The sequence below is a fragment of the Halichoerus grypus genome, chromosome 4, assembly GCF_964656455.1.
Source record: "Halichoerus grypus chromosome 4, mHalGry1.hap1.1, whole genome shotgun sequence".
Lineage (NCBI taxonomy): Eukaryota > Metazoa > Chordata > Mammalia > Carnivora > Phocidae > Halichoerus > Halichoerus grypus.
The window spans coordinates 114131224-114157383 of NC_135715.1; the positions used below are offsets into that span (position 1 = coordinate 114131224).

Here is a 26160-nt window from a genome sequence, read left to right on the forward strand (position 1 = left end):
GCTTATCTGGATGTCAGGTCACCGTTTTCTATTTCAGGCATGAGGCAGGCATCCAGATCTTCCTGTGGAAAATATTCATTAATGCTTTATCACTTATCCCATCTCAAGGTTAAAAGGTCTGACAAAATGAGACCTCTATGCTTGCTTACCAGCTTAAAAAATATATATATAATATTGGAATTGTTATTATCAGACAGAAATGTAAAATCTTTAATATTAATCTTTTGGAACTAAGATCATTTGCATGGATGAGGTGAAGTTGCAGGTCTCCTACTACCTTTCTTTGTCTAACTTCAGTGCATCCTTAAATGTATCCTGTGTCCCCCTTTCTCTGATCCCTGAAAACTAGACTAGCTCTTTTTTTTTTTTTTTTTAAGATTTTATTTATTTATTTGACAGACAGAGACAGGGAGAGAGGGAACACAAGCAGGGGAAGTGGGAGAGGGAGAAGCAGGCTCCCCACCAAGCAGGAGCCCAATATGGGGCTCGATCCCAGGACCCTGGGATCATGACCTGAGCTGAAGGCAGATGTTTAACGACTGAGCCACCCAAGCGCCCCTAAACTAGCTCTTTCTTTGTACTCCTTTAGCACTCCATATTTAGCCCTATTGTAGCCAGTGTCATTCAATGTTGTAATTACCTGTTTCCCTGATTGCCCCACTCCCTGCCCTCCACCTCCTAGGCATATATGCTCTTTATGTCCAGTTCCTTGGTATCCATTACTGTGCTTCACATGTAGTTGATACCCAGTAAATACTTAAAACACTTAATCTAATGTCTGGAGTACCTTGAATATATCAGGATTATAGGAACATAGTTATTTAATCTTGGTTCCATATCCCTTAGTTGCTCCTTTGTCCCTCCTGGCTGCTTTCTGAGGAAAAGTGATGCTCAAGCATATGTACACCATGTGCTATAAACATTCCCCTGTCCTGCTCTGGCCTAAAACGGAAAAGAAAAAAGAACAAGTAGGCTGGCTATCAGGAAATACCCAAAGATGGGGGAGCGCCCTGTGGAGTAATTATGGTCCTGGATGTGGTCCTTACTCTTCCAATTAAAAGAAAAAGTTGAGGGCACCTGGCTGGCTCAGTCAGTAGACATACGACTCTTGATCTCAGAGTCATGAGTTCAAGCCCCATGTTGGACATAGAGATTACTTTAAAAAATAAAGAAAATAAAGAAAAAGTTCATTTGCCATTGCTCTCATGGGTGATGGGCCTCTAGGTTCTGATACAGATCACCTGTATTTACAAGAATTTAACTTATAAGCCAAACATAACCCATTTGTCTGTTTATTTGCTTTCATTGACTGAAGTACTTGTACCTGATACCCAAATTATGAACTTAATGATATCAAAGCACCTATGAAATCCAACAAAAATCAGAAGGTTGTTCATTACCTGTGGAAAGAGAACAAAATGAGCTACACTGTCCCAAGGATTATTTTGCCCTGACTGAGAAAGAACCTTGTCAATGTCTCCTTGATGGCTAGGAGAAAATAGAGTAAGGAGTGATAAGGTCTCAAGTACACTTTTGAAAGTCCTTATAATTTTTTTTTTCTTATTTGCTGAAAGGAAACAATGTTAAAAGTCGAGGGGTGGCATTTTATAACTCAATAATGGTAATGTACAATTTGCTTCCATAATTCTTTGATCCCAAGATGAGTTCTTGAGATAATGCTAATGTGGTATTACTGATGATGGGGCTAAGAAAGAAGAGGCGATAGAAGATTAAAGTTGGGTGAGAATTCTGTTGTACCCTCTACCTCCTCTAACTCAAAAATCACCATGGTTTCAGTCCTCTCAATTTTATCAAGAAAATTAACTGTTTGCTGTTGGTTTTAGCTGCTTTACTAGCACTCCTTCACATACTAATAATGCATGATGATCCACCGAGAGTTCATTCTCCACCGTTGTGAAGAAACTATGAAGTGTAGGTTAAGTGGTCGTTAAATAAAAAAAAAAAAGTAAGCTGTACTTCTTGTCAAGGGCTACAGTGAGTCCTTCAAGCCTTATCTCAAGGTCCTTTCTATTCCAGAGGTTGGAAACCCAAGTGCCTACAGGGGCCAGGCTGGTGGGAATGAAGCAGAAAGCTACTGCACTGAACTGGAGAGCCAAGTCCTTTCGGAAGGAGCAGCCACTGCTCCGTTCCAGATAATTGTTGCAAGGCGGGCATGTTGACCTAGTGTTACCACATTGTCCAGGTTCTCAGGTAAAGCAGGAAATGCAAATGTTCATGTGAAATCTTTTAATTTAAATATTGTCAACTAATTCACTTTTATTATTATTCTTGAACTGTGTATGTGCCAAACACTGCCACAGGTGGGATTTGGCTCAGAGTCCTCTTGTTTGTAACTTGGTCTTGTACTTTACTTAACTATTTGTTAAATTAGAGACTTTATTTTCTACAGGTTTTGCTTTTCTTCAGCACGTTCTCTAAGATATACTCTATGCCTGGTTTTATGGTACTGAAACTCCCTCCCTCTCCAACCTGAATACTTAGTGCCTGTTTTCTTTGGCTGCCCCATTTTCTCTGCCTCCCTCAGCATTCCAGGGGGCAGTCCAATGCTAAATGGAGTTTCCTTGAGACACTTTTCATATGACACCACAAAACATCTGCAGGTATTACTACTCATTCATTTTGTTCCTGATCTGTGAGCTACATAAGCACAGTGAAAGTTCACTCATTTCATGGGACTGAGAGATTGTATGCTTTGGACTTCTGTTTTTAGAATCCACACAGAGACGATAGTCCTCCTCTTCCTTCTTGAGAGACCTTATTAGTTCTCTTTTACATTTAATTACATTGCTGGAGGCATTGATTGGACCTGAGTGTTCCTACGTATTGATAAATATTTAGAGACAGTGTCTTTGGGTGAGTTTCTACAATGGCTGAGGAGTCTTCCTATTTCTGCCTTGAGTAAACTGATTTTGAAGGTTACTAGGGGGCACTATTACCTCTCTACAGAACTGATTATTCCAAGTAGTAACTGGGTATCCATTGCCAGATGAAATGAGGAGTGCTAAACACTTGTAAGTAAAAGAGCATATAAATATTAGTTGTTTAAATATGTTATACTACCCCAAATGGGCACAATTCGTAATTGTCTCATTCTTTTTTTTTTTTCAACACTGATTTCTTTAATTTTAAATTGAAGTATAACTGATATACAATATCCTATTAATTTCAGGTGTACATCATAGTGATTAAATATTTTCATACCTTACAAAATGATCCCTGTGATAAATCTAGTTACCATCTGTCACTATACAAAGTTATTACAATATTATTGACTATATTCCCTATGCTGTACATTACATCCTCATGACTTGTTTATTTTATAACTGGAAGATTTTACCTCTTAATCTCCTTCATGTATTTTGCCTACCCTCCAATCCCTCCCCCTTCTGGTAACCAAAGGTTTATTTCCTGTATCTATGAGTTTGTTTCTGTTTTGTTTTTGTTTGTTCATGTTTTTTTAGATTCCGTAAGTAAGTGAAATCCTATAGTATTTGTCTTTCTCTATCTGACTTACTTCACTTAGCATAATACCCTCTAGGTCCATTCATGTTGTCACAAATGGCAAGGTTTCATTCTTCTTTATGGCTGAGTATATTCCATTGTGTGTGTGTATATATATATATATATATATATATACCACATCTTCTTTATTCATTCATCCATTAATGGACACTTAGCTTGCTTCCATATCTTGGCTATTTAAATAATGCTGCAAAGAACATAGGGGTGCGTATATCTCTTCAAATTGGTGTTTTCATAATTGTCTCATTATTAGTACAGTTTTGGGAAAAAAACAATATTGATATACATCATTTCTCAGCAATATTTGACCTGTATATATTGAGCTGTTCCTGGAGTAGCCACGATACATTAATGTACAGATAAAATGTGAAAGTTACTCCTTAAACGTGCTCAGTTTACTCTAAAATATATTATGTAAATGCAGACAAGTATTTTTTATAAATATTCTCTAGGAGAAACTTCACTATACTATAGAAAAACAAAAATAGCAAACTCTGCTCGTGGCTAATATACAGAAAGAAATCATAAATAATATTTCCCTCAGCAGTATAGTGAGTTTATCAATTAGCTTATAGATGTGCTGGTATAACTTACTATTATACTTAAAACAGTTCTCTAATTTGTTTTTTGTTTTTTTTTTTTTACAGAATACATATTTGGGAGCTAGTGACTGTATACTTTTTAGCTTTTAAGAAAGTAAAATGAGAGCACCTGGTTGGCTCAGCCAGTTAAGCCTCTAACTCTTGGTTTTGGCTCAGGTCATGATCTCAGGTTCATGAGATGAGCCCCGCCTTGGGCTCTGCACTAAGCACCAGTCTGCTTGAGATTCTCTGCCTCTCCTCTCCATCAGCCCCTCCCCATGCTTGTGCGCACTCTCTCTCTCTCTCTCAAATAAATAATGCATAGTAAGCATTTTCTACATATGTATACCGACCCTCACTTTCCACTTCCTTAAATATTTTTATTTTAATTATTTTATTTATTTACATATTTTTTTTTATTTTTTTAGAGAGAGAGAGACTGCATGAGCATGGGGGCAGAGGGAAAGGGAGAGAGAGAATCTTAAGCAGGCTCCACGCCCAACGCAGGGCTCGATCTCACAACACTGAGATCATGACCTGAGCCAAAATCAAGAGTCAGTCATTTAACTGAGCCACCCAGGTGCCCCTCCTTAAATATTTTTAAAGGCACAAAGGGAAGCTTTAACTTGAAATTAACTCTCTCAATTGCTCTTTCTTTACAGTTATGTAGAATGGCAAGGGTGAAAAGAAAGCTCAGTTATGTATACTAATATATGTGAATTACTGGATATTATAAGGAGGAATTACAAGGGGTACCCAGTTTAGACTTGGAAAACCAAATAATGATTGGGGAAACCAGGGAAGGCTTCTCTGAGGAAGTGACATTTAAACCGAGATAAACAGAAGTTGGTTTAATGAAGAACAAGAATGTGGGGATGGGAGATGTATTCCAAGCAGAAAATTAGAAGTGACACTCTGAAGCATTTTAGAACCAATCAAAGGGATAACCTTAATTTTTTTTCTAGTATTTAGAACATCCAGGTTAATGTAGCATTTTATATCTTTTTCTCTAATTGGCTAAAACAGAAGGAGAAATAATAGCATAATACTAGGCACAAAGCTTGTGACTGTTTCCAATAAAAAGTTTCCTTAATGCTTTTAAAGATTAGGAAAACATTAATTGGCTGATCTATGGATATAATATTTAGTTTTTTGGAAATAATATTTTTCCTGATTGAAAAGCCAATACATTTTTACTATGGAAAATTTTGAAAATACAGAAAAGCAATGAAGAAAATAAAAATCATTCATATTCCTGCTAGCCAGAGACAACCACTGAGAGGGTAGTGCTGCTCTATTCCCCATCTACATATATAACAGCATTTTTGTAAATGAAGATTTATAATTATACATGCAACTTTGTAGTATGTTTTTTCACCTGACAATATCACAGATCTTTTCCAGTGCTATAAAATTTTCCATAACATGATTTTAATAGCATGCATAAATAATAACAACTTGGATACTTACTGTGTGCCAGCCATTGGTTTAAGACTTTTAACTTGTATCCACAGAACAATTCTATAGGGCTATAATCTGTTTTATAAAGGAAAGGAATTTTAAAACTTGCCCCAGGTCACAAGCTAATAAAGGGTAGACCTACATAGCTTCTCAATACGGTAATTAATTTACATAAAACACTGTTTTTAGACCTTCTGGTTGTTTTCTGTATAATTTTTGGCTGTTTGAAAAAATAGTCATGATTTTGTGGGTTGGCAGTCTAGGTTAGGTTCAGCTGGGCCAGCTCATCCCTGTTCCACATGGTGTTGACTGTACTCACATGTCTAAGCCCTTAGCTGGGCTGGCTAGAATAGCTGGACTTGTCGGTCTCCACCTGGATTCTCATTCTTAAGCGGGCTAGCTCAGGTTGTTCTTGTGACAATGGCATTCCAAGAAGCAAGTGGAAGATGCAAGGCCTCTCAAGGTTTAAACTCAGCACTTGAACAGTAGTACATCCATCACATTCCATTGGTCAAAGCAAGTCGCAAGGCCAGCCCAGATTCAAAGTGTGGAGTAATAAATACTACCTCCTGATAAAAGGAGCTACAAAGTATTTCAGGCCAATTGCAGTCTACTATACTCAACATTTAGCTCTCTGAAGGCTAGAATGTATAAGTTGCTTAACATTGGTAGCTAGAAATGGATATAAATAATTCCCCTAACCATAGATGGGCATAGGCCAAGATGCCTGTTACCTTGACTTTAAGAACTGACCTCATTCTGAGGAACCTAACCCCGTACTGAGTTTGTGAAAAAATGTAACCTTCCTACATAAATATGATCCCTCAGGTATAGGTTGTGAACGTTTACACCTTTCTGCACTAAAAGTGCAAAGACGTTTGGAACTAGAGAGCTTCAGTCATCAGGTGAGGAAAGATGTGCTCATGGTACCCTGACACAACGGTATAAAACAAATGTAAATGTGCTGAGGTAGTTTGGGCTAAGTAGAGCCTGAAGGATAGTAGAGCCTGATAGAGCCTTACATCGGGTGCATCTAAGAAGTGTGTTTTAGAAGAAGTGGCTGTACGGTGAAGATAAGAACCAAATGACAATAATAACCAGAATGAATATAGGGATAATCTATGGGGAAGTTTTTTAAAAATGATAAAAATATGTAACTGCAAGATAAGTGTGCTCATAAATAAAAGTGCATATAGCTTGAATAAATAGGTGAGAGGTGAAACAGATGGGAAGGTTGGATGGGAGGGCTGGCTAAGTGCTGTGAAGGAGCTGTTTGACTAATTGATATGAGGGTGAAAGATAATTGGAAAGGAGAAACGTGATTTAGGGCTGCTCTAACAAGCACAATTTAACTAATAATGATGGAAAGATTATGAGTATATCCATTTATTACCCAGTCAAATGATAATAATGTTGTAGCCACTCAGACATTACTTTCCAAAATGCTAATGCTGATGTTATTTTTTAATCCAATCATACCTATTGTGGTATTTACGTATTATTTTGGAATTGAAGTATAGAGATAGGTTTTATGTGAGACTTGTTCTCAGTCGGAGAACATGAGGCATTCACTTGCAAATGTTGGAATGGAACAGACTTCTTATTTAACTTTAAATATTTCAAGGGCTAAGATGATAATCATAGCATAAAAAGTATAAATGATGGCTTAGAATTATATAATATATGAAACATTGGTATTTTACCTGATTTACATAGTCTTACCTTGATAAATCAGCAGTTCATCTGGTATTCATTCTATCCTACTATGCATCCAAGGAACTCCACTGGGCACAAAAGCAATGTGTGATGTCATTTTACACATTTTAATAGAATTTACTCATGATATCACATGACTGAAAAATCAATTTATTATTTTTACCATTAGTCAAGTTTGTGTGACATAATTCAGAAGATTTATAATGTTTGATGTTATTCGGAAAGATTTATGAAGAATAGCTACTTATTAGTTTTCATGATGTCATAATCTGATAGTCTTCATGATGTCTTGAGAAAACTTTTAAGGTATACATTTAATACCGTATTAAGTAGTGAGTGTATTCGTAGGTTGACAAGAATGTCAGTAAAGCAGATGAAGAAAAAAGGTCTGTTGCATTAATTAGCATCCTATTGAAATAAAAGTTTAATTGTTATATTGTTGGATTCATTTAATGGTTTCTTCATTAATCCAATTAAAATGTGTATATAAACTACTTCATAAATAAAACTGATGCACTTTACAAATAAAGCATAAAGTCAGTTTGTTAACTTTCTTAAAAGCCCTATCATACTTTCTACACAGAAATTATCACTCGGAGATTATGAGATCATCAGGGACAGATCTAGAGCAAAAAATCTTTTGTATATTTTGTCAACATTAATACTCATTGGCTTCTACTAGCCTCTTTTAAAAATCTCTTTCATTTTAGATGCATGTATTGCTAAAAAATCTTACTAAGCCTACATGGCAAAAATCAGAATATAAAACTATGTTGACTAATTAGAATATGCATAGTCTTCAGGAAGCACTTAAGCACCTAGTGCAGGCCAGGTACCAGGAACTAGGAATATAGATAGGAAGGACCTAGAGAGACACGTCCCTGCTGTGAGGGAGTTTACATTCCGCTGGGAAGAGATAGCCAATAAACAAACAAATAAATGATGACAAACAAATGGATGACAAGAGTTATCAGTGACTTAAAGTCTGAGAGATTACCTATGGTATATAGTGTAGTCTCTTCCAGGACGTGACATCTAATTTGAATTCCGAACGGTCAGAAGAAGCCAATGCAAAGAAGTAAATCAAGCCACTAAATTCAATTCACCAAAAGCCAATTCTCAGACTAATTTACATATTGAAAGGAAGTAGGAAAATAAAAATGTTGGTAAAATTGTGGTAAATCTCCTCAGAACGTGCACACACACACACACACACACACACCACTTTTTGAGTTATGTTATTGTTGCTGCCAGAATTGTTTGTGAAATAAATTTAAATCCTGTCCTAAGTGTAAGATCGATCCTTGATCTGAGTGTTAGTGAGATGGAGGTACCTTGCATATCACGATATCTTTTCTGTTTTAACCTGTGTCTATTAGGCTTAAACCAAGCCATATAAACAAGGTCATAATGGAATTTCCAGGGGAGATGAAGGAAAAATGTTGTGGATATGTAGTTTTCTATGTTAAATTAAGAAAAGAGGAGAAACTATTGTTTTTATAATATCAACTATAAAAATAAAGCTTGACTAAATCTTGAATGATGGGTCATGTAAGTGATAAAATTATCAGAATCTTAGAGGCAAAGAGAAGATTTTCATATTTAGCAGAAGAGGACATACATGGGTTTCAAAAGTTTGAGAACTATGGCCTGAAGTGCTTTCCCAAAACTACCCTTTTGTCACTTTAAAAAATTTGTCAAGGGTCTTAAAATTATGCAACTCTGTTTTAGCAAATAATTCTCAGTAAATTAGCAAAATGGCTATTGATTTATGTACAGATAGATATATTTATCTCAGATTTATTTGTAGTTGCAAAAATTCAGGAGAAAATCTATGTTCACAAAAGGGAAGTAAATAAATTATAGATATATAGATATATCCCCAAAAATTCTATCCAGCAATTAAAAGTCATATTTTGGAAAAAATATTTAAAGCCATAGTAAAATGCTCAGGATGAAAATAAAGTATAAATGGTAATGATTCAGTATTAAAAGGAAAAAGATGCATTTATAACATGGAAAAAACTTGGAATCAGTGCAACTTTGGAGAGCAATTTGGCAGTATCTGAAAATTAGAGAATGTGCAGACCCCACAACTTAACATTAATATGATAAATATACCAATAGATGAGTAGTTCTATAATCATATGATACAATACCATTCAGATGTTAAAAATTAACAAATTTGATCTATATATCTGCAACCGAGATAGATCTATGTATCTCAACTGAGATAGCTCTCAAACAGTGTTGGATTTTAAAAAGCAAGTTGCAGAATGATATATATGTGTAATAGTGTTTATATAAAAATTTTAAAATGCATATAGCAATACCAGATATTGTTTACGTATACACATAGGGAGTATACCTATAAATGCATAGCCTGGAAGAATGAAGACCAGATTCATAATGGTGGTTGCCTTTAAGGTGAAGAGAAGGAAATAGGACTAAAGGAAGATGGGGTAGGGGAGGGAGATAGTATTTAACTCTATCTGTAATAGTGCTTTATTTTTAAAAATAAGCAAAACTGATAAAATGCTTACATTGTGAATTTGGAGTGGTGGTTTATTGTTTGTTATTATAAATTCTTTTTTAAAGTGTGCTTTTAAAACTTTCTAAAAACAATGATTGAAAGAAAGTATGTTCAGGTTTGCAGCGGTTATTATTCAACAGTGAGATTACAGTTCAATTTTAATTTCACCTTCAAACATCTCTGAATTTTCCAAATTCACAAAATGAATGTTGAGAAAATCAGGGCCACTTGCAGATAAATAAATGAGAACTGTGTAGTTACTGGACCTTGCTCTGTGAGGAGTCCCTAAAGCCCTTGCAATTGAGCTGCTTCTAAAAGGCTGAATGAAGTATCAGCAAAAAAAAGGATGACCCTCCCAGGGCCAAAAGGGAGTAGAGGGCTGGCTGCCTACATAGTATGGAGATATAAAACTGCCATGTCCTGGGAAGGAGGCAGGGGCATTAGTCTAAGCCAGTGGGTCTCAAACTTGAGCATGCGTCAGAATCACCTGGAGGGTTTCTTAAAGAACAGAGTGACCCCTAGAGTTTCTAATTCATTAAGTCTGGGGCCAGGCCTGTGCATTTGTATTTCTGACAAGTTCCTGGGCATTATTGACAATAATGATGTTTGTCCCAGGACCATGCTTTGAGAACTGCTGGTCTAAGCAAAACCCAGCCATCAGATATTTGTATTTTTCATTAATGAAATATGAGAGAGACATATTTGGCAGGAATCAATCCAATGTTATTATCTGGCAGATCCACAAATTACTTAATGGAGCGAGCCAGCCTGTCTCAGGGAAGTTGGAATCACATGCAAGAGCAGGCAAACAAACAGAAAAAAAAAAAAAGAAGGAAGGAAAGGAAAGGAAAAAAGAAAGAAAGAAAAAAGAAAATAGGCATCAAATGATCAGAAAGCTCAAAAGTAGGGAGAATGAGAGCTGGTCCAATCTAATGATCACAGACCACTGAAGGCATTTTATTGGGAAAAGCACGGTAATAAAATGAGCATGAAAAAGGACTGTTTAAAAAAAACAGGTTCAATAATCTGGGTCTGTTACTCTTTGACAAAACTGGGAGTCCAGGATGGTATGAAATTCATGTCTCTTTCCCATCTTTCATTAGCACTGGGAACTCCACTGGGCAGGACTGACCCTTCCTTGCTCTCTCCATCCTTTCTTATCCTTCCTCCCTCTTTTCTTTATATTCTTCCACACGGAACAGCTCTTTAATGCCAAACATTACACTGAACTATGGATAAAGAGGTGCCTCCTTCTTTGTACTCCAGCCACAGCATAGTACCCTGTACCTAGTAGCTGCTGACTGTCAAATAAAACATGAATAAACACATACATGATCAGCAGGGGTCATGGTTAAGGTGCAGTGAATGGGAGACAAATGGGTCATTTCTGTGAGAAGCATAGACACAATGGAGTGGCCCCAACGATGTTAAGTTAGCAGCTTGAGACAGCATTGGGAATCATACTACTGGGCACTTTTCTTTATACCCCACATTTTTCCCAATAAATTTTTGCTACTTTTCCCATTGCTTGTGGATGTTTACAACACCCATGCGCAAGGTTTGTACTTTCAGCTAAATGACCTTTATCTGTCTCAGAGTCCAGGCTGCAAATAGAGCATATGCCCAAATACATGATGCCTTTTAATATAAGGCATTCTCCTGTTTTCTCAATAAAGACAGCCCCAAAAATGTTTGGGGCTAACTTAAATTGTAGGCTTTTAGGAATGTAGATAAAGTAGTTATGTGTCTATTTACACTGTTTAATGTGTTAAGTTATGCATACATATTTTAAACAAGTAAAATATAAATCTTTTTTTAACTTTTGAAACGATTTTAATATTTTCATATGAATTTTAAGTCCTTTAACACAGTCTTCCAGAGCATATCATCTTCACCTTTAGTTAAGTTGTTTGAGTATAGCATTTTTGAATCTGTGGATAATGCTGTCACTGGACATTTTTATCCCAAGCCACATGTCCCACTCATATAACACTAGAATGATTTTTTTATTCATCCTTTAGTATAGTTTCATGAGTCCCACAATGTAATTACACACTACATATTAAATTGATTATAGAAAGGCTAGTATACCACCAGAAATAAGGCTAGCAACTGTTATATCACATTCTCCATTAGGATTAAGTACTAAATCTTTTAAAAATTTTATTTGCTCTCTTTTTTTACTTAACAATTCCATTAAGATGACCTCTTTCAAGCTTTCCACGGTAGCACTGATTGCTGTTGTCTCAAGCCAGTACATTTTCCCCAAGCAGCACCTTGTGACTTAATAAAGGAATTAAGAGAGTACCCCATAATAGACAGGAATTTGTAAATCTTAACTATAAAGCAACTCCCACTCTTATATCAAGAACAGTGGGGGGGAATCTCTTGTACTTAGAAGTGTACTGTATATTTTCTTTTAATTTTTTCTTAAAAAAAAAACACCTTTTCTTCTTTAGGCCAATATGATGACTAGAAAAGAAAAGTAAATCATAAGGGCATATACAATTAAAGAGTGATAAAATGTAACTGGATTAGTATAAAACGTTCCAGCTGTCAGAACATAAGAGGTGATAGATGCATTTTTATTGTGAGTAAGAAGGAGGTTGTGTGTGTGTGTGTGTGTGTGTGTGTGTGTGAAATGCCATGATTATGTCTATCTCTAATAATTAGAAAGTTACACGTGGTGAAGAGCAAGCAAATTGGTTAACTGGAGTAAGTGGATCAAGTTGGAAGAAGAAAACAAGACAAATTTGACATGCGATTTTGATGGCAGAGAACATCAAAGTGGTTTGGTGCACTTAGCAGTTTATTCTATTTTTAAATGTGTGCAGCTTCCCAGTTTTCAATATTAAATATAAAGTTTACACATTTATATATGTTTCAGGCTACATTATTGGAATTTTGAAGACATGAAAACATCAGATGAACCAACCTACAACATCTTGGATTCAGATTGGAAGATGAAGAGAAAATTTAAAGAATGTGGCCTCTAAAGGCGGGTAGTACCTGGAAATATTAACCGACTCACACTGTAAAAATGAGACCATTCTCTAGACCATAGAGGTTATTTTAGTCTGACATCAAGGTTCAAGACAAAATGTTGAACTAAAAACTTTACACTCCTCCCCTCCCCCAATTCAGGCAGGTACCAGCATTGGTGAATATGATTTTCCTTAGTCAGAGGCACTCATTTTTACCCATGTAGACCATCCTTAGGAATTAAATATTGTTTATTTAATGTAGATTATAATGGGAAACTGATTTTTTCCACAATGGCAGATTTCAAGGACTTGGTTCCAAACTGAGCCGAAGCTTCCCAATGCATTTTGTACAGTCTGGGAAAAACTGTGCTGCATTGGCCATTTTTGAAGGCCATCATGCCCTGTAATATAAGGATATCATCTTATTGCTGATATCTTTGGAGAGTCCCAAGCAGACACAGAAAATGAATGGAGGCAAGGACTGTGACGGAGGGGACAAAGATGGAGGTCTTCCAGCTATACAAGTTCCTGTGGGTTGGCAGCGTCGTGTGGATCAAAATGGAGTGCTTTATGTCAGGTGAGCCACCTTATTACCTTTGTCACCTCCACGTGTGCAATCCCGTAATTAAGGAGGTAGAGTCTGTTCCTTTGAGGGAGCAACATACCATCACTGACATCATTTCACATAAATTTGAGTAAATGACCTTCGTGCTAGAAATATTCGAGTGTTTCATTCTGTACTGTTTTGCAATGTAAATTGCCTTAGGTTACAAGAGAGATTTTTTATGCATTACTTGTGTTTATATAAGATGTCATTCCGCTTATCTCTGTAACAAGGATAAAGAAAAGTATGAAGATTTCTAAAAGAAACATATAAGCATCATTACCACATTCACAGGAGAATGTAAAATACTGGAAAGAGACCTGATACCTCTTGACAATATTATCCTGTCCTTCTAGTGCTTCATATGGCTTTTCTGATGTAAGATGGAGTGTTTTTATCTATAAGCAGTTTCAGTTATGAGTCTTCTTAATTCCTGATATTAATTAAAAATAATTTCCCTATTTTTTTTCTGTGCAGTTTTTAATCTATTCCATTGCATATAATAGTGAAAAAGAAAAAGTCATGACGGAGATGGCTGTTCCTCTCACAAGTAAAAATCATACAAATAAAATGCAAATGCCTGCTCTTTTTAATTTTGGTAACATGTATCTTGTGTACAAGTTGAATGGAATAACTCAACTGTTGACAAGAAGTTTCAGGGTTTTTTTTAACTGACCTATAATATTGTATTAGTTTTATTAGTACAACATAGCGATTCAGTATTTGTATACATTATGAAATGGTCATCTCAATAAGTCTCGTTACCATCTATCATCATACAAATTATTCAATAATTACTGACTATTCCCTATGCTGTCCATTACATCCCTGTGTCTTACTTATTTTATAATTGGAAGACTGTACCTCTTATCCCCTTCATGAATTTTGTCCATCCCTCCACCCGTCTCCCCTCTATCAGCCACCAGTTTGTTTTCTATATCTATGGTCTGTTTCTATTTTGTTTGTTTATTCATTTGTTTTGTTCTTTAGGTTCCACATATAAATGAAGTTATATAGTATTTGTCTTTCTCTGTCTGACATATTTTGCTTAGCGTACTACCCACTCCATTCATCCATGCTGTCACACATGGCCAGATCTCATACTTTTTAATCACTGAGTAATATTCCAGTGTGTGTGTTTGTGTATGCGTCTGTGTGTGTGTACCATATCTCCTTTGTGCATTCATCTATCTATGAACATCTAGGGGGCTTCCATATCTTGGCTATTGCAAATAATGCTGTGATGAACATAGAAGTGCCAATGTCTTTTTGAATGAGTGTTTTCATTTTCTTTGGTTAAATACCTAGAAGTGGAATTACTGGATCATATGGTATTTCTATTTTTAATTTTTTGAGGAAGCTCCATACTGTTTTCCAAACTTGCTGCTCCAGTTTACATTCATACCAACAGTGCACAGGGTTCCTTTTTCTCTACATCCTGACCAATACTCGTTATTTCTTATCTTTTTAATGACAGCCACTTTGACACCTGTGAGGAGATATCTCGTTGTGGCTTAGATTTGCATTTCCCTGATAGATAGTGATGTTGAGCATTTTTTCATGTGCCTGTTGGCCATCTCTATGTCTTCTTTGGAAAAATGTCCATTCAGGTCATCTGTACATTTTTTAAATCTGATTGTTTGGTTTTTTTGATATTAAGTTGTATGAGTTCTTTATATATTTTGGATGTTAACCCCTTATTGGATATTTGTCTTTTTGTTTGTTGATGATTTATTTCAGTGTGTAAAAAGCTTTTTAGTTTGATATAGTCCCTTTGTTTATTTTTATTTTTGCTGTCCTTGCCTGACATGGCAGATCCAAAAAAATATTGCTAAGACTGATGTTGAAGAGCTTACTGCTTATGTTTTCTTTTAAGAGTTTTATGGTTTCAGATCTTACATTCAAGTCTTCAATTTTGAGCTTATTTTTTCTGTGTGGTGCAAGAAAGTGGTCCAGTTTCACTGTTTTGCATGTAGCTGTCCAGTTTTACTAGCAACACTTATTAAAGAGATTGTCTTTTCCCCCATTGTAGGCTCTTGCCTCCTTTGTTGTAGATTAATTGACCATATAACCATAGGTTTATTCTGGGCTCTCTATTCTGTTCCACTGACCTGTGTATCTGTTTTTATGCTAGTACCATACTGTTTTGATTACAATAGCTTTGTAGTATAGTTCGAAATGGGGATTGTGATTAACTCCAGCTTTGTTCTTTCTCAAGATTGACTTGGCTATTCAGAGTGTTCTCTCCTTTTTCATTTGTTATTTTGTTCATTTGGGTCCTCTCTTTTTTTTTCTTAATGAGTCTAGCTAAATGTTTTCACTTTTGTTTATCTTTTCAAAGAAGCAGCTCTTAGTTTCATCGATCTTTTCTATTTTTTTTTTATTTTTAGTCTCTATTTCATTTATTTCCATTCTAATGTTTATTTCCTTTTTCTACTAACTTTGGGTTTTATTTGTTCTTTTCCTAGTTCCTTTAGGTGTAGGATTAAATTATTTATTTGAGATTTTCTTGTTTCTTGAAGCAGGCCTGTGTCACTATAAACGTCCCTCCTAACACTGCTTTTGCTGCATCCTATAGATTTTAGAATGTTGTGTTTATTTGTCTCAAAATATTTTTTTATTTCTTCTTTGATTTCTTCATTGACCAATAGTTGTTCAGTAGCATGACGTTTAGTCTCCATGTGTTTGTGTTTTTTCAATTTGTCTTCTTGTAATTGATTTTACATTTGTTTTATACTGTTGTGGTTGGAAAAGATGGTTTATATGATTTCAATCTCTTAAATTTACTTATTCTGCACCCTGACATCATGCTCCATTTGCACTTGAGATGGAATGTTCTATACATATCTAATAAGTCCATCTGGTCTAGTGGGTCATTTAAGGCCAATATTCCTTATTGAAGTTCTGTCTGGATGATCTATCCATTGATGTAAGTGGGGTGTTAAAACCCCCTAATATTATAGTATTGCTGTCAGTTTCTCCCTTTGTGTCTCTTAATATTTGCTTTATATATTTAGGTGCTACTATGTTGGGTACATAAATATTTGCAAATGTTATATCTTCTCGTTGAATTGATCCCTTTATCATTTTGTGATTTCTTTTTTTTATTTCTTGTTACAGTCTTTGTTATAAAGTCTATTTTTGATATAAGTATTGCTACCCCAGCTTTGATTTTGTTTCCATTTGCATAGAGTATCTTTTTTCATTTCTTCAATTTCAGTCTGTGTGTGTGTCCTTAGATCTGAAGTAAGTCTCTTATAGGCAGCATACAGATGGGTCTTGTTTCTGTTTTTGTTTTTGTTTTTTTAATCCATTCAGCCACTCTGTGTCTTTTGATTGGAACATTTAGTCCATTTATACTTAAAGTAATTATTGATAAGTGTGTACTTATTGCCATTTTGTTGTTTTCTGGTTGTTTTTGTAGTTATTCTCTGTTCCTTTCTTCTCTTGCTCTCTTCCTTTGTGATTTGATGATGTTTTTTAGTTTTATGTTTGGATTCCTTTCCCTTTATTTTTTGTGTATCTATTTTAGTTTTTAGTTTTTGGTTACCATGAGGTTCATATATAACAACCTATACATATAGCAATCTATTTTAAGTTGGTGGTTGCCTAAGTTTGAAAGCATTCTAAAAGCACTACATTTTTGCTTTCCCTCTACCCACATTTTATGTTTTTGATGTTATGTTTTACATCTTTTTATTTTGTGTATCTTTTAGTTATTGCAGATATCATTGATTTTACTACTTTTGTCTTTTAACCTTCATACTAGCATTATAAGTGGTTGATCACTACCTTCCCTGTATATTTGCCTTTACCAGTGAGATTTTTTTTTCTTTCATATATTTTCTTATTTCTAGTCATGGCCTTTTCTTTTCAACTTAAAGTAGTCCCTTTAATATTTCTTATAAAGCCAATTTAGTTATGATGAACTCCTTTAGCTTTTGCTTGTCTGGGAAACTATTTATCGCTCCTTCAATTCTGATTGATAACTTTGCCGGGTAAAGTATCCTTGGTTGTAAGCTTTTTCCTTTCATCACTTTGAATTTATCATGCCACTCTCTTCTGGCCTACAAAGTTTCTGCTGAAAAATCAGCTGATAGTCTTATGGGCATTCCCTAATAAGTAACTAATTTTTTTCTTCTTTTTTTTTTTTAAGGATTCTCTCTTTATCTTTAATTTTTGACATTTAATTGTAATGTGTCTTGGTGTAGATCTGTAGGTTCATCTTGTTTGGGACTCTCTGTGCTTCCTGAACCTGGATGTCTCTTTTCTTCCCCAGGTCAGGGACATTTTCAGCTATTATTTTTTCAAATAAGTTTCCAACACTTTCTTTCTTCTACTTATGTGACCCCTAAATATAATGTGGATGTTAGTATGCTTGATGTTGTTTCAGGGGTTTCTTAAACTGTCCTCATTTGTTTAAATTATTTTTTATCTTTTCTCATTCAATTTAGGCTATTTCTATTACCCTGTCTTCCAGATTGCTGATCCATTTTTCTGTATCATCTAATCTGCTGTTTATTCCCTCTAGTGTATTTTTCACTTCTGTTATGGTATTCTTCAGCTCTGATTGGTACTTTCTTTTATTTTCTATCTCTTTGTTGAAGTTCTAAATGTGTTGTTCAGCCATTGTTCTCACAAGTTCAGTAAGCATGTTTATGACCATAACTTTGATCTCTTTAACAGATAGATTGTTTATCTCTGTTAGTTTAGTTCTTTTTTTTTTTTTTTTGAGGTTTTGTGATTGTTCTTTTGAACATAGTCCTCTGTCTCCTCATTTTGCCTACCTTTCTGTGTTTGTTTCTATGTATTAGGCAGTTCAGCTACCACTCCTGTCTTGAAGGAGTGGCCTCATATAAGATGTCCTATGGGGCCAAAAGTGCAATCCTCCCTAACCACCGGAGTCAGCTGCTACAGGGGTATCCCTTGTATGGGCATTGTGTACCCTCCTATTGTGGTGGGGCCACAATTGCTGTGGTTGTACTGCTGGGCAGGGCTGACCCCTGGCCTGGTTGGCTTGTGGCCTGGGGGTAACTGCTGCAGGCATGTTGGTGGGCAAGATTAGTGTCTTGTTGGCTGCAAGGCCTGGTGGAGGTGCAAGGTTGTGTAGAGCTCTCAGCAAGGCACACCCTTGGCATTAGTGGTCTAGTAGGAGGATTCCAAAATGGATCCAGTGCCTGGATCAGCATGGCAGAATGAGGTAGCAGAAATGACTGTCGCCAGTGTCTTAGTCCTTGGGGAGAGGCCCTGCCGCCTCATGCCTCTCCAGCAGGCACTCCAAGATTGGTAAGTAGGTATTCTTCACTGTGGCCTATGCACTTTTCAATCTAGTGTTTTTGCTCTAGTTTCGAGTCTATGCATGAGCCCTTTAGAGCAGTTTTTTTTTTTTTTCCTATAAATATGTAGTTTTTCTGGACATATTCTCTGTTGGTTTTCAAAGCCAGCTATTTTGGGGGCTTGTCCCTCCTGTGCAAGATCTAAGGGTTGGGTTGCCTGATGTGGAGCTTAAATCATTTGTTTTTTAGGGAAGAGTTCCATACCTTTGAGATCCTTCCTGACTGTGGAACTTCATGCCTCGGGTGTGGTTTTTTCCTTATTGAGACTGTATCTCTGCCTCTTCCACCCATCTCAGTGCTGCCCCTTGTTGTGGAGGCTCTCTGTTCATCTAGTTTCTAGGTCTTTAAGGGGCAATATTCCATATGTAGTTGTAGATTTATTATGTCCATGGGAGGAGTTGAGCTCAGGATTTTCCTACACTATTCATCTTGAATGCTTAACCAAGTTTTAGTCTTCTTATTAAACAAATGCCACCTAAGTTACTTATTTTGTAGCTTATCAGGAAGTATATGAAAGGTTATGATAACGTAAATCTTTCTTTGTGATGTAATAAAAATACTATCAGAAACAGACTTAGGACTTTTTAAAAGATATAACATTGCATCATTACATTACATTATATCATTACATTTTAAAAGATATAACATTGCATCATTAATGTGGTTACATTACATTACATTAATGCTATTTCTTTCAATGTGGTTATTTGTATCCCACTTCAGTGGAATTCTCTATTTGTACAAGGATGTATTTATATAAATGAGATCTTTTCGGGGCGCCTGGGTGGCTCAGTCGTTAAGCGTCTGCCTTCGGCTCAGGTCATGATCCCAGGGTCCTGGGATTGAGCCCCGCATCGGGCTCCCTGCTCGGCGGGAAGCCTGCTTCTCCCTCTCCCACTCCCCCTGCTTGTGTTCCTGCTCTCGCTCTCTCTCTCTCTCAAATAAATAAATAAAATCTTTTAAAAAAAAAATAAATAAATAAATAAATAAATGAGATCTTTTCTATTGTATAAATACAAATGATTTCATACCTTAACAACTCAAAAGTCAGTTCAGATTTTATCTCAGATCTGTTTGCTTTGTGTAAGTTGTTTCTTGAGGGAAACTTAATTACCTATTGAAATTGTTTTGCACATAAGTATTTTATTTCTGTAATAGTAAAGATGTGCTCTATATTAATTGGAGTGAAGAGAAAAGAAAGCAGGGAATATGGAGCTCATCTCACAGTAGATAAGATGGACAAGGACACATAACTTTTTTGAAGTGTTCCTATTGCCAATGTTGTTTAAAAACTGCTAAAAATACTTTGCTCTAAGTATAATATAGCAAGATATCAGTGTTACTGTTTATATTTATGGTTAGTCTAGCCTGTAAGGAGCAAATATATATTCAACTTAGAGCAAATGAGTCTAAAATCTTAATAATTTAATTTTTTTACTTCATCTCCATCCCTATGAAAGATATATCAGCTTTTCAGATTGCTGAGAACTAAGTTAAACCAAGTTAAGTCTAAGAATCTGTCATTCATCTTGTTCATTTATGATTTTCCAAGTGTAAGTAGACTTCATTATCTGTTACTGTGAGTTCTCCAAATCCAGATCTATACGCTAAGAATTATTTTGGAAACAAACTTTGCTAGATAAGATTAAGCACCGTCAAATAAACTAAGTCAGCATGGTTTTTATTTGTTTGTATATATAACTGGTAAAATTACTACTTAAACATATATGGGAGGCTAGCCCTCCTTCTGTAGCTCCCTTCTCAATGTGCAGTTTGCTTGTAATTTTTAGGTTAGTCTCCAGCTGCTCCTGCCTGGGGGTGGCATTGAGGCTGCACATTAAATTTCCCACCTGCTTCCAATCTTTTGAGCTTTATCTGTGCCGTAAGACTTGTAACTATTTTTTATATTAATTATTACTCCCAAAAGTTAATTAAAGAGCTACAACTGAAGGGAAGAACTCAACTGACTGATTGAGAGGAAATGTTTTTAAAGTATCTACAGTAGAGTACTCTAATAGAATTCAGGAATTCTTGTCTTCAGGTTTCATTTTACAATTAAATTCCTCTAGGATTCAGTCCGTATGCTTTCTTTAACTGTAAAATGCTAGGCAGTTTCTTTTCACAAAATTCATGAATTCTTCATATGACAACTGATTGGTAATCTTGTTTTATAAAAATTACCAGACCTTCAAAAATCATCTGGTTGCCCCTACCACTGGGGTGGAACTCAATCTGTAACATAGGAAGTATTTTTTGCATATCATCTGTAAAAAATTGTTAGTCTAAACAAAAGAATGAGTCAACAATGTTGAGGATTTTAATTGAGACTTTCTACATTCGTAAGTCACTTACATGATTGTCCATAAATATGAATTGCATTTTAAAGCTGGTTTATTTATAGATCTAAAACTATTACCTCTGTTTTTATACAGGCAGTCTGCCCCCAGTAGAGTAATGCTTTGTATACAAAATGGAGAGTATAGTTTCTGGATAAATTTAATCAGAAGGCTAAAGTGAAGGTTTCAGTAAATAGTCATAAATAAAAGATATTCTTGAATGAAAAATATATGATAATTTTCAAAGCATAATATGCATTTAAGTTGTAAAATCAACATATTAATAGTAAAAGTCCTAAGGTGCAGATAGCCCATTTTAAACTAACCCTCATTGTAAATAAAAATCAAAGACTTATCCTGTCATCTGAATTAGTACCTAATCTGTAAGCTTAAACTTGATCAGTATTCATGTATTATACTGACTTTTTGACCCACAGAGTAGTAACATTGAGAGAACTACCCCAATTACCAACCAGAAGACCTGCAAGGCACTTTTCTGCCATGTAAAACCCTATTTTCTTAAGGAGTTCCCCATCCTTTGTCAGTTCTGCATGGCTCCTCTTTCCTTACCAATAGGGTATGGTTCTTCAGTACAATTTGAATTGGGCCACACTTGTCTATCTTCAAAGAAACACATGGATTGGGAAAAAAAGAGAAATCTGCTTTTACACTGGGGCAATTTGGTTTTAGACTCCAAGACTAAAGGCAAGAACGTGTTAGCTCCAACTTTTATAGACTTAGTGACTTTCTGGTTTGACTTCCAACATGTTCCTAAATTTCAGTCTTTCCTCAAACAGCTTTAAAGGTAGATCTTCTAGTTTAAAATAATAACTACTTTCATGTAGTTTTCTTGGTCCTTTCTTGCCTGCTTCTGTACTTTTTTAAGAATAACATTTTTCCCATCCCCTTAGTCCACTCTTGGTTTTCAAAATACTTTTATTTAATTTTCTATGAAAATCTCTATTTTTCTGAGAAATAGTTTGGTTAAAAGAAAGAGCGATAGTGTTAAAGGCTATAATTTAGTAGATAACATAATATTGACAAAGCAAATGTTTTTCCTTAGTAGGAAAATGTTATCTTGTGAAGGACAGTAAGACTATGAATTATGCCTTTTTTCATTTAATATGTACAGTCGGAATTATTTCCTGATGTTTTTTTAAACTATTTTTACAGTCCCAGTGGGTCTTTGTTATCTTGCTTGGAGCAGGTTAAAACATACCTGCTTACTGACGGAACATGCAAGTGTGGCTTGGAATGTCCTCTTATTCTTCCCAAGGTAACCATTTCACAATAGATCTATTGGCAGTTTTGTATTTTTTTAGGTGTTTCATATATTTGCTTTTCTCATTTGGCATTTCATTTTTATATTACTTCTCCAATCATATATGCATTTTAAAGTCTTTATCTAATTAGATATCTTTTGCATGTGTTCTGGAATGCTTAAAATTGCAGGAAATAGTTAAGTCCCAGTCATGTTCAAAGGTGACAAACTATATTCATATTAAATATTTCATCAGAATCTTTTTAGCACCCTTTTATTTGAACTACACCCATGCTCGCTGTTTAATAGTATTTTTCCCCTACTATAACTGCTCAATCTGCAATATGATTTTTTTGCACTGGTGTTGATAAATTTGCCACAAATATTTCTAAAATCACAAAGCTGAACCCTCCGAGCCAAAAGTAAAGCTGTTTTAGTCCTTTGCTAGGTAAAAAATACAGTTATTTTAAATAATTAAATATTTTAGAATAGAATAGGAACAGGTCATTGTTCTCTGAATATTACGTGCTAATCTTAGAACTAAAGTTTAATAAATAGTTTTTTCCTTTTATTTGTGTCACCTCATTGACCCCCAAAAAAGCATTTGAAACGGTCTATAAGTGTATACACAATAAGTAATAAGATTTTTTAAAAATAGAGTAATAGACTTTTTAAATCCATGAAAAAGTAATATTAATATAATAATATATAAAGCCAAAGACAAAGTTAGCATGTAGAAATGTCAGCTCTTACGGGTTTTTAACTGTACTTCATCTGTTTTTGTACTGTTGTAACATCAGGAAGTATCTAAAATTGGAAACATTATCAGGTATTATACCTTTCCATATATTTATCTTGGTTGTCTTATTTTCATTATTTACTTTGTCACTAAAAACCAAGAGTTCAGCAGAAATATTTATTATACTATATATAAAGTTATTTTCTTAAATTTAAAAACTTGAGACAGTTTTACTCAAATTTATTGCTTAATCTATGCAAAACTTGTCTTATAACAAGGAGTTTTTTTTTTTAATTTGATGTTTTTATAGACATTCTAAACAGAGAATTTTTTTTTCCAGGTGTTTAATTTTGATCCTGGAGCTGCTGTGAAACAGAGAACTGCAGAAGATGTTAAAGCAGATGAAGATGTCACAAAGCTATGCATACATAAAAGAAAAATCATTGCAGTGGCTACACTTCACAAAAGCATGGAAGCCCCACATCCTTCTCTGGTGCTCACCAGTCCCGGGGGAGGAACAAGTATGTAATGTGGTGAAAGGTTTAGAAATTTTCCTCCCCAACTTCTCTCCTAGAGGAGTCACTGGAAATCACTTGCTAAACATTTTCTGAGTCCCCTTTTTAAATATGCAGTATGCTTTTTAAAGTTATATATGTTTTATCATTTTTTTACAAATAGTAAATTAATCTGAAATATTCCTATGAAGTTGTCTCCCCAAATTTTCTATTTATATCACTGAGTTAACTGAGCAGAATAAACACCAATTAACACATACAAATGCTATGCAAGTACACAGAGCTGAGCTAACAAATGCAAAAGTACCATTGGTTTTTAGGAAACAAATGTAACCTTTCTCCGAGCTGGTTTAGATGTGTGGTATCAAGTCCTCAAACAGAACCAGCAATATTGTCCAGAGTTAGCAGTGTTAGTTGTTTTTTTGTTGTTTTTTTTTTTAAGATTTTATGTATTTATTTGAGAGAGAGAGAGAGAGAGAGAGCAGTGAGGGGGACAGAGGGAAAAGCAGACTCCCCGCTGAGCAGGGAATAAGGCTCATTCCCAGGGTCCCGGGATCATGACCTGAGCTGAAGGCAGATGCTTAACCAACTGAGCCACGCAGGTGCCCCCAGTGTTATTCTTTCAGTCACTTAATAGCTATTTCTTGAACACCTACTAAGAGAAATCACCTTATCAGAAACTTTTCATACCTCCACCACACACAGAAACCACACACACGCATGCCTGCTTTTATTTTTTTTAATTTCAAAGCTGCAGAAAAATTACATAAACAGTTCACTGAGCACCCAAGTACCCTTCACTTAGATTTGACAATTAACATTTTGTGGCAAAAGTTGCAAATATTATGACAATTCATCCCTAAATATTTCAGTACACATGGATGTTCACCTATATAAACCATGACCTAATTATCATATTCAAAAAATTTAACATTTATTATCTAAAATGCAGTGTATATAATTAAAAAATAGTTGTCCTAATAATTTCCAATTATTCCAGTTGTCCTAATAGTTTCTTCAATTTTTAAACCCAGGAGGCAATCAAAGATTGTACAACTGCACTAAATTGTTACACTTCTTTAACCTACACCAATTTCCCCATCTTTTATTTTTTTTATTTTTTTTTTAAAGATTTTATTTATTTATTTGAGAGAGAGAGCACATGAGAGGGGGGAGGGTCAGAGGGAGAAGCAGACTCCCTGCTGAGCAGGGAGCCCGATGCAGGACTCGATCCTGGGACTCCAGTATCATGACCTGAGCCAAAGGCAGTCGCTTAACCAACTGAGCCACCCAGGCGCCCAATTTCCCCATCTTTTAAAATCTATTTTTGAAGAGTCCAGGTCAGTTTTACAAATATTCTTCAAGTTAGATTTGCCTGATTATTTCTTCATATTTTTTTTATACTCAGGTTAAACACAGTTTGATAGAATACTGCATAGGTGATGTTATGTCCTCATTAGGAGGCACATAATGTCAATTTATCCCATATTGATGACATTAAGCTTAAGTGCTTGGTTAAAGTTATGTATATCCAATTTCTCCATTGTTAAGGTAACTTTTCCCTTTATAACTAATATGTAATTTGTGGAACTATACTTTGAGACTCAGGAACTTCTTTTTGTATGAGCTAGGATGTGAACTCCCTTCAAAATATTACGATCAACTTAACGGTTGAGTAATAATTCAAGATAAAATATGGCTGAGCACCAAAGCATTTGTTTATGAAGAATAAGTGATATTGTTCTGCAGAGTTCTAAAAAATAGGAACAATGGGTATAACTTGTAGTGATCAGAGAAGGCTTTATGGTAGACCTCAGATTTGAACCAGCCCTGGAAAATGGTAAGATTTAGACATATGAGGGAAATAAGAAAATTCTTATTCAGTATGAGTATAGCATAACTAAGAGATGATGTGGACACTAACCTGACTTGAGTGAATAGATTAAATTTGTGTAGGTAAGTTGGCGCCAAATTACTAACAGCCTTAGATACAAAAGGACCAGTTGTGACATCATACAGGTAATTGAAGAGTCACACTTAGAACTCATGCAAAGAGAGCAGGAGGAGACAAATTTGGCAGTTATTAGTAGAGAGCTCCTCTTCAATAACCCTCTAACCTTTGAACTTTAACAGGAATGATCAGAAAAAATTGCTCCACTAAGGTATGTAAGAAAAAAAAAATTTAGGGAATTTTTCTTTTTCTTTTAATGAGCTACATTTCCTTAAATTAAAAGATATTGCAACAATTTAAAGACACATTTAATAGTAATAAATTATTTGAAATTTACCATTATCTTGCCACCTTGATATAACTACGTTTTCATTTTGCATATTACCTTGCATGTACCTGCTGTCATTCTCATATCACATTATATCAATTTTATTTACCTCTTTCTGCAAAGTCTGCCTTGTCACTTTTTTAATGACCCTAACAGAATCTTGATCTAGGTCCTTTGTTGTACTCTATACGTACAAGTTTCATTATTGAAATTACAGGTAAATCTTTAACCAGTATAGGTATAAGAGGTATATCTCCATCCCCTTTTAAAAT

General features: G+C 35.2%; 1 protein-coding gene across 4 annotated transcripts in view; it reads left to right on the forward strand.

Annotated features, from left to right (window-relative positions):
- MBD5 (methyl-CpG binding domain protein 5) overlaps positions 1-26160 on the forward strand; it is a 437846-nt gene that overhangs the window by 363130 nt on the left and 48556 nt on the right. For 2 of the 4 annotated variants that reach the window (XR_013447132.1, XM_078070760.1), the window contains 4 exons: positions 2038-2211; positions 12722-13395; positions 22268-22370; positions 23435-23615. Coding sequence is in view for 3 of the 4 variants with exons in the window: in XM_078070760.1 (XP_077926886.1) it covers positions 13283-13395; positions 22268-22370; positions 23435-23615 (397 nt within the window). In the remaining variant the exon portion in view is untranslated. The remainder of the gene's footprint in view (positions 1-2037; positions 2212-12721; positions 13396-22267; positions 22371-23434; positions 23616-26160) is intronic. The other 2 variants (XM_036064765.2, XM_036064768.2) reach the window with 2 other exon arrangements.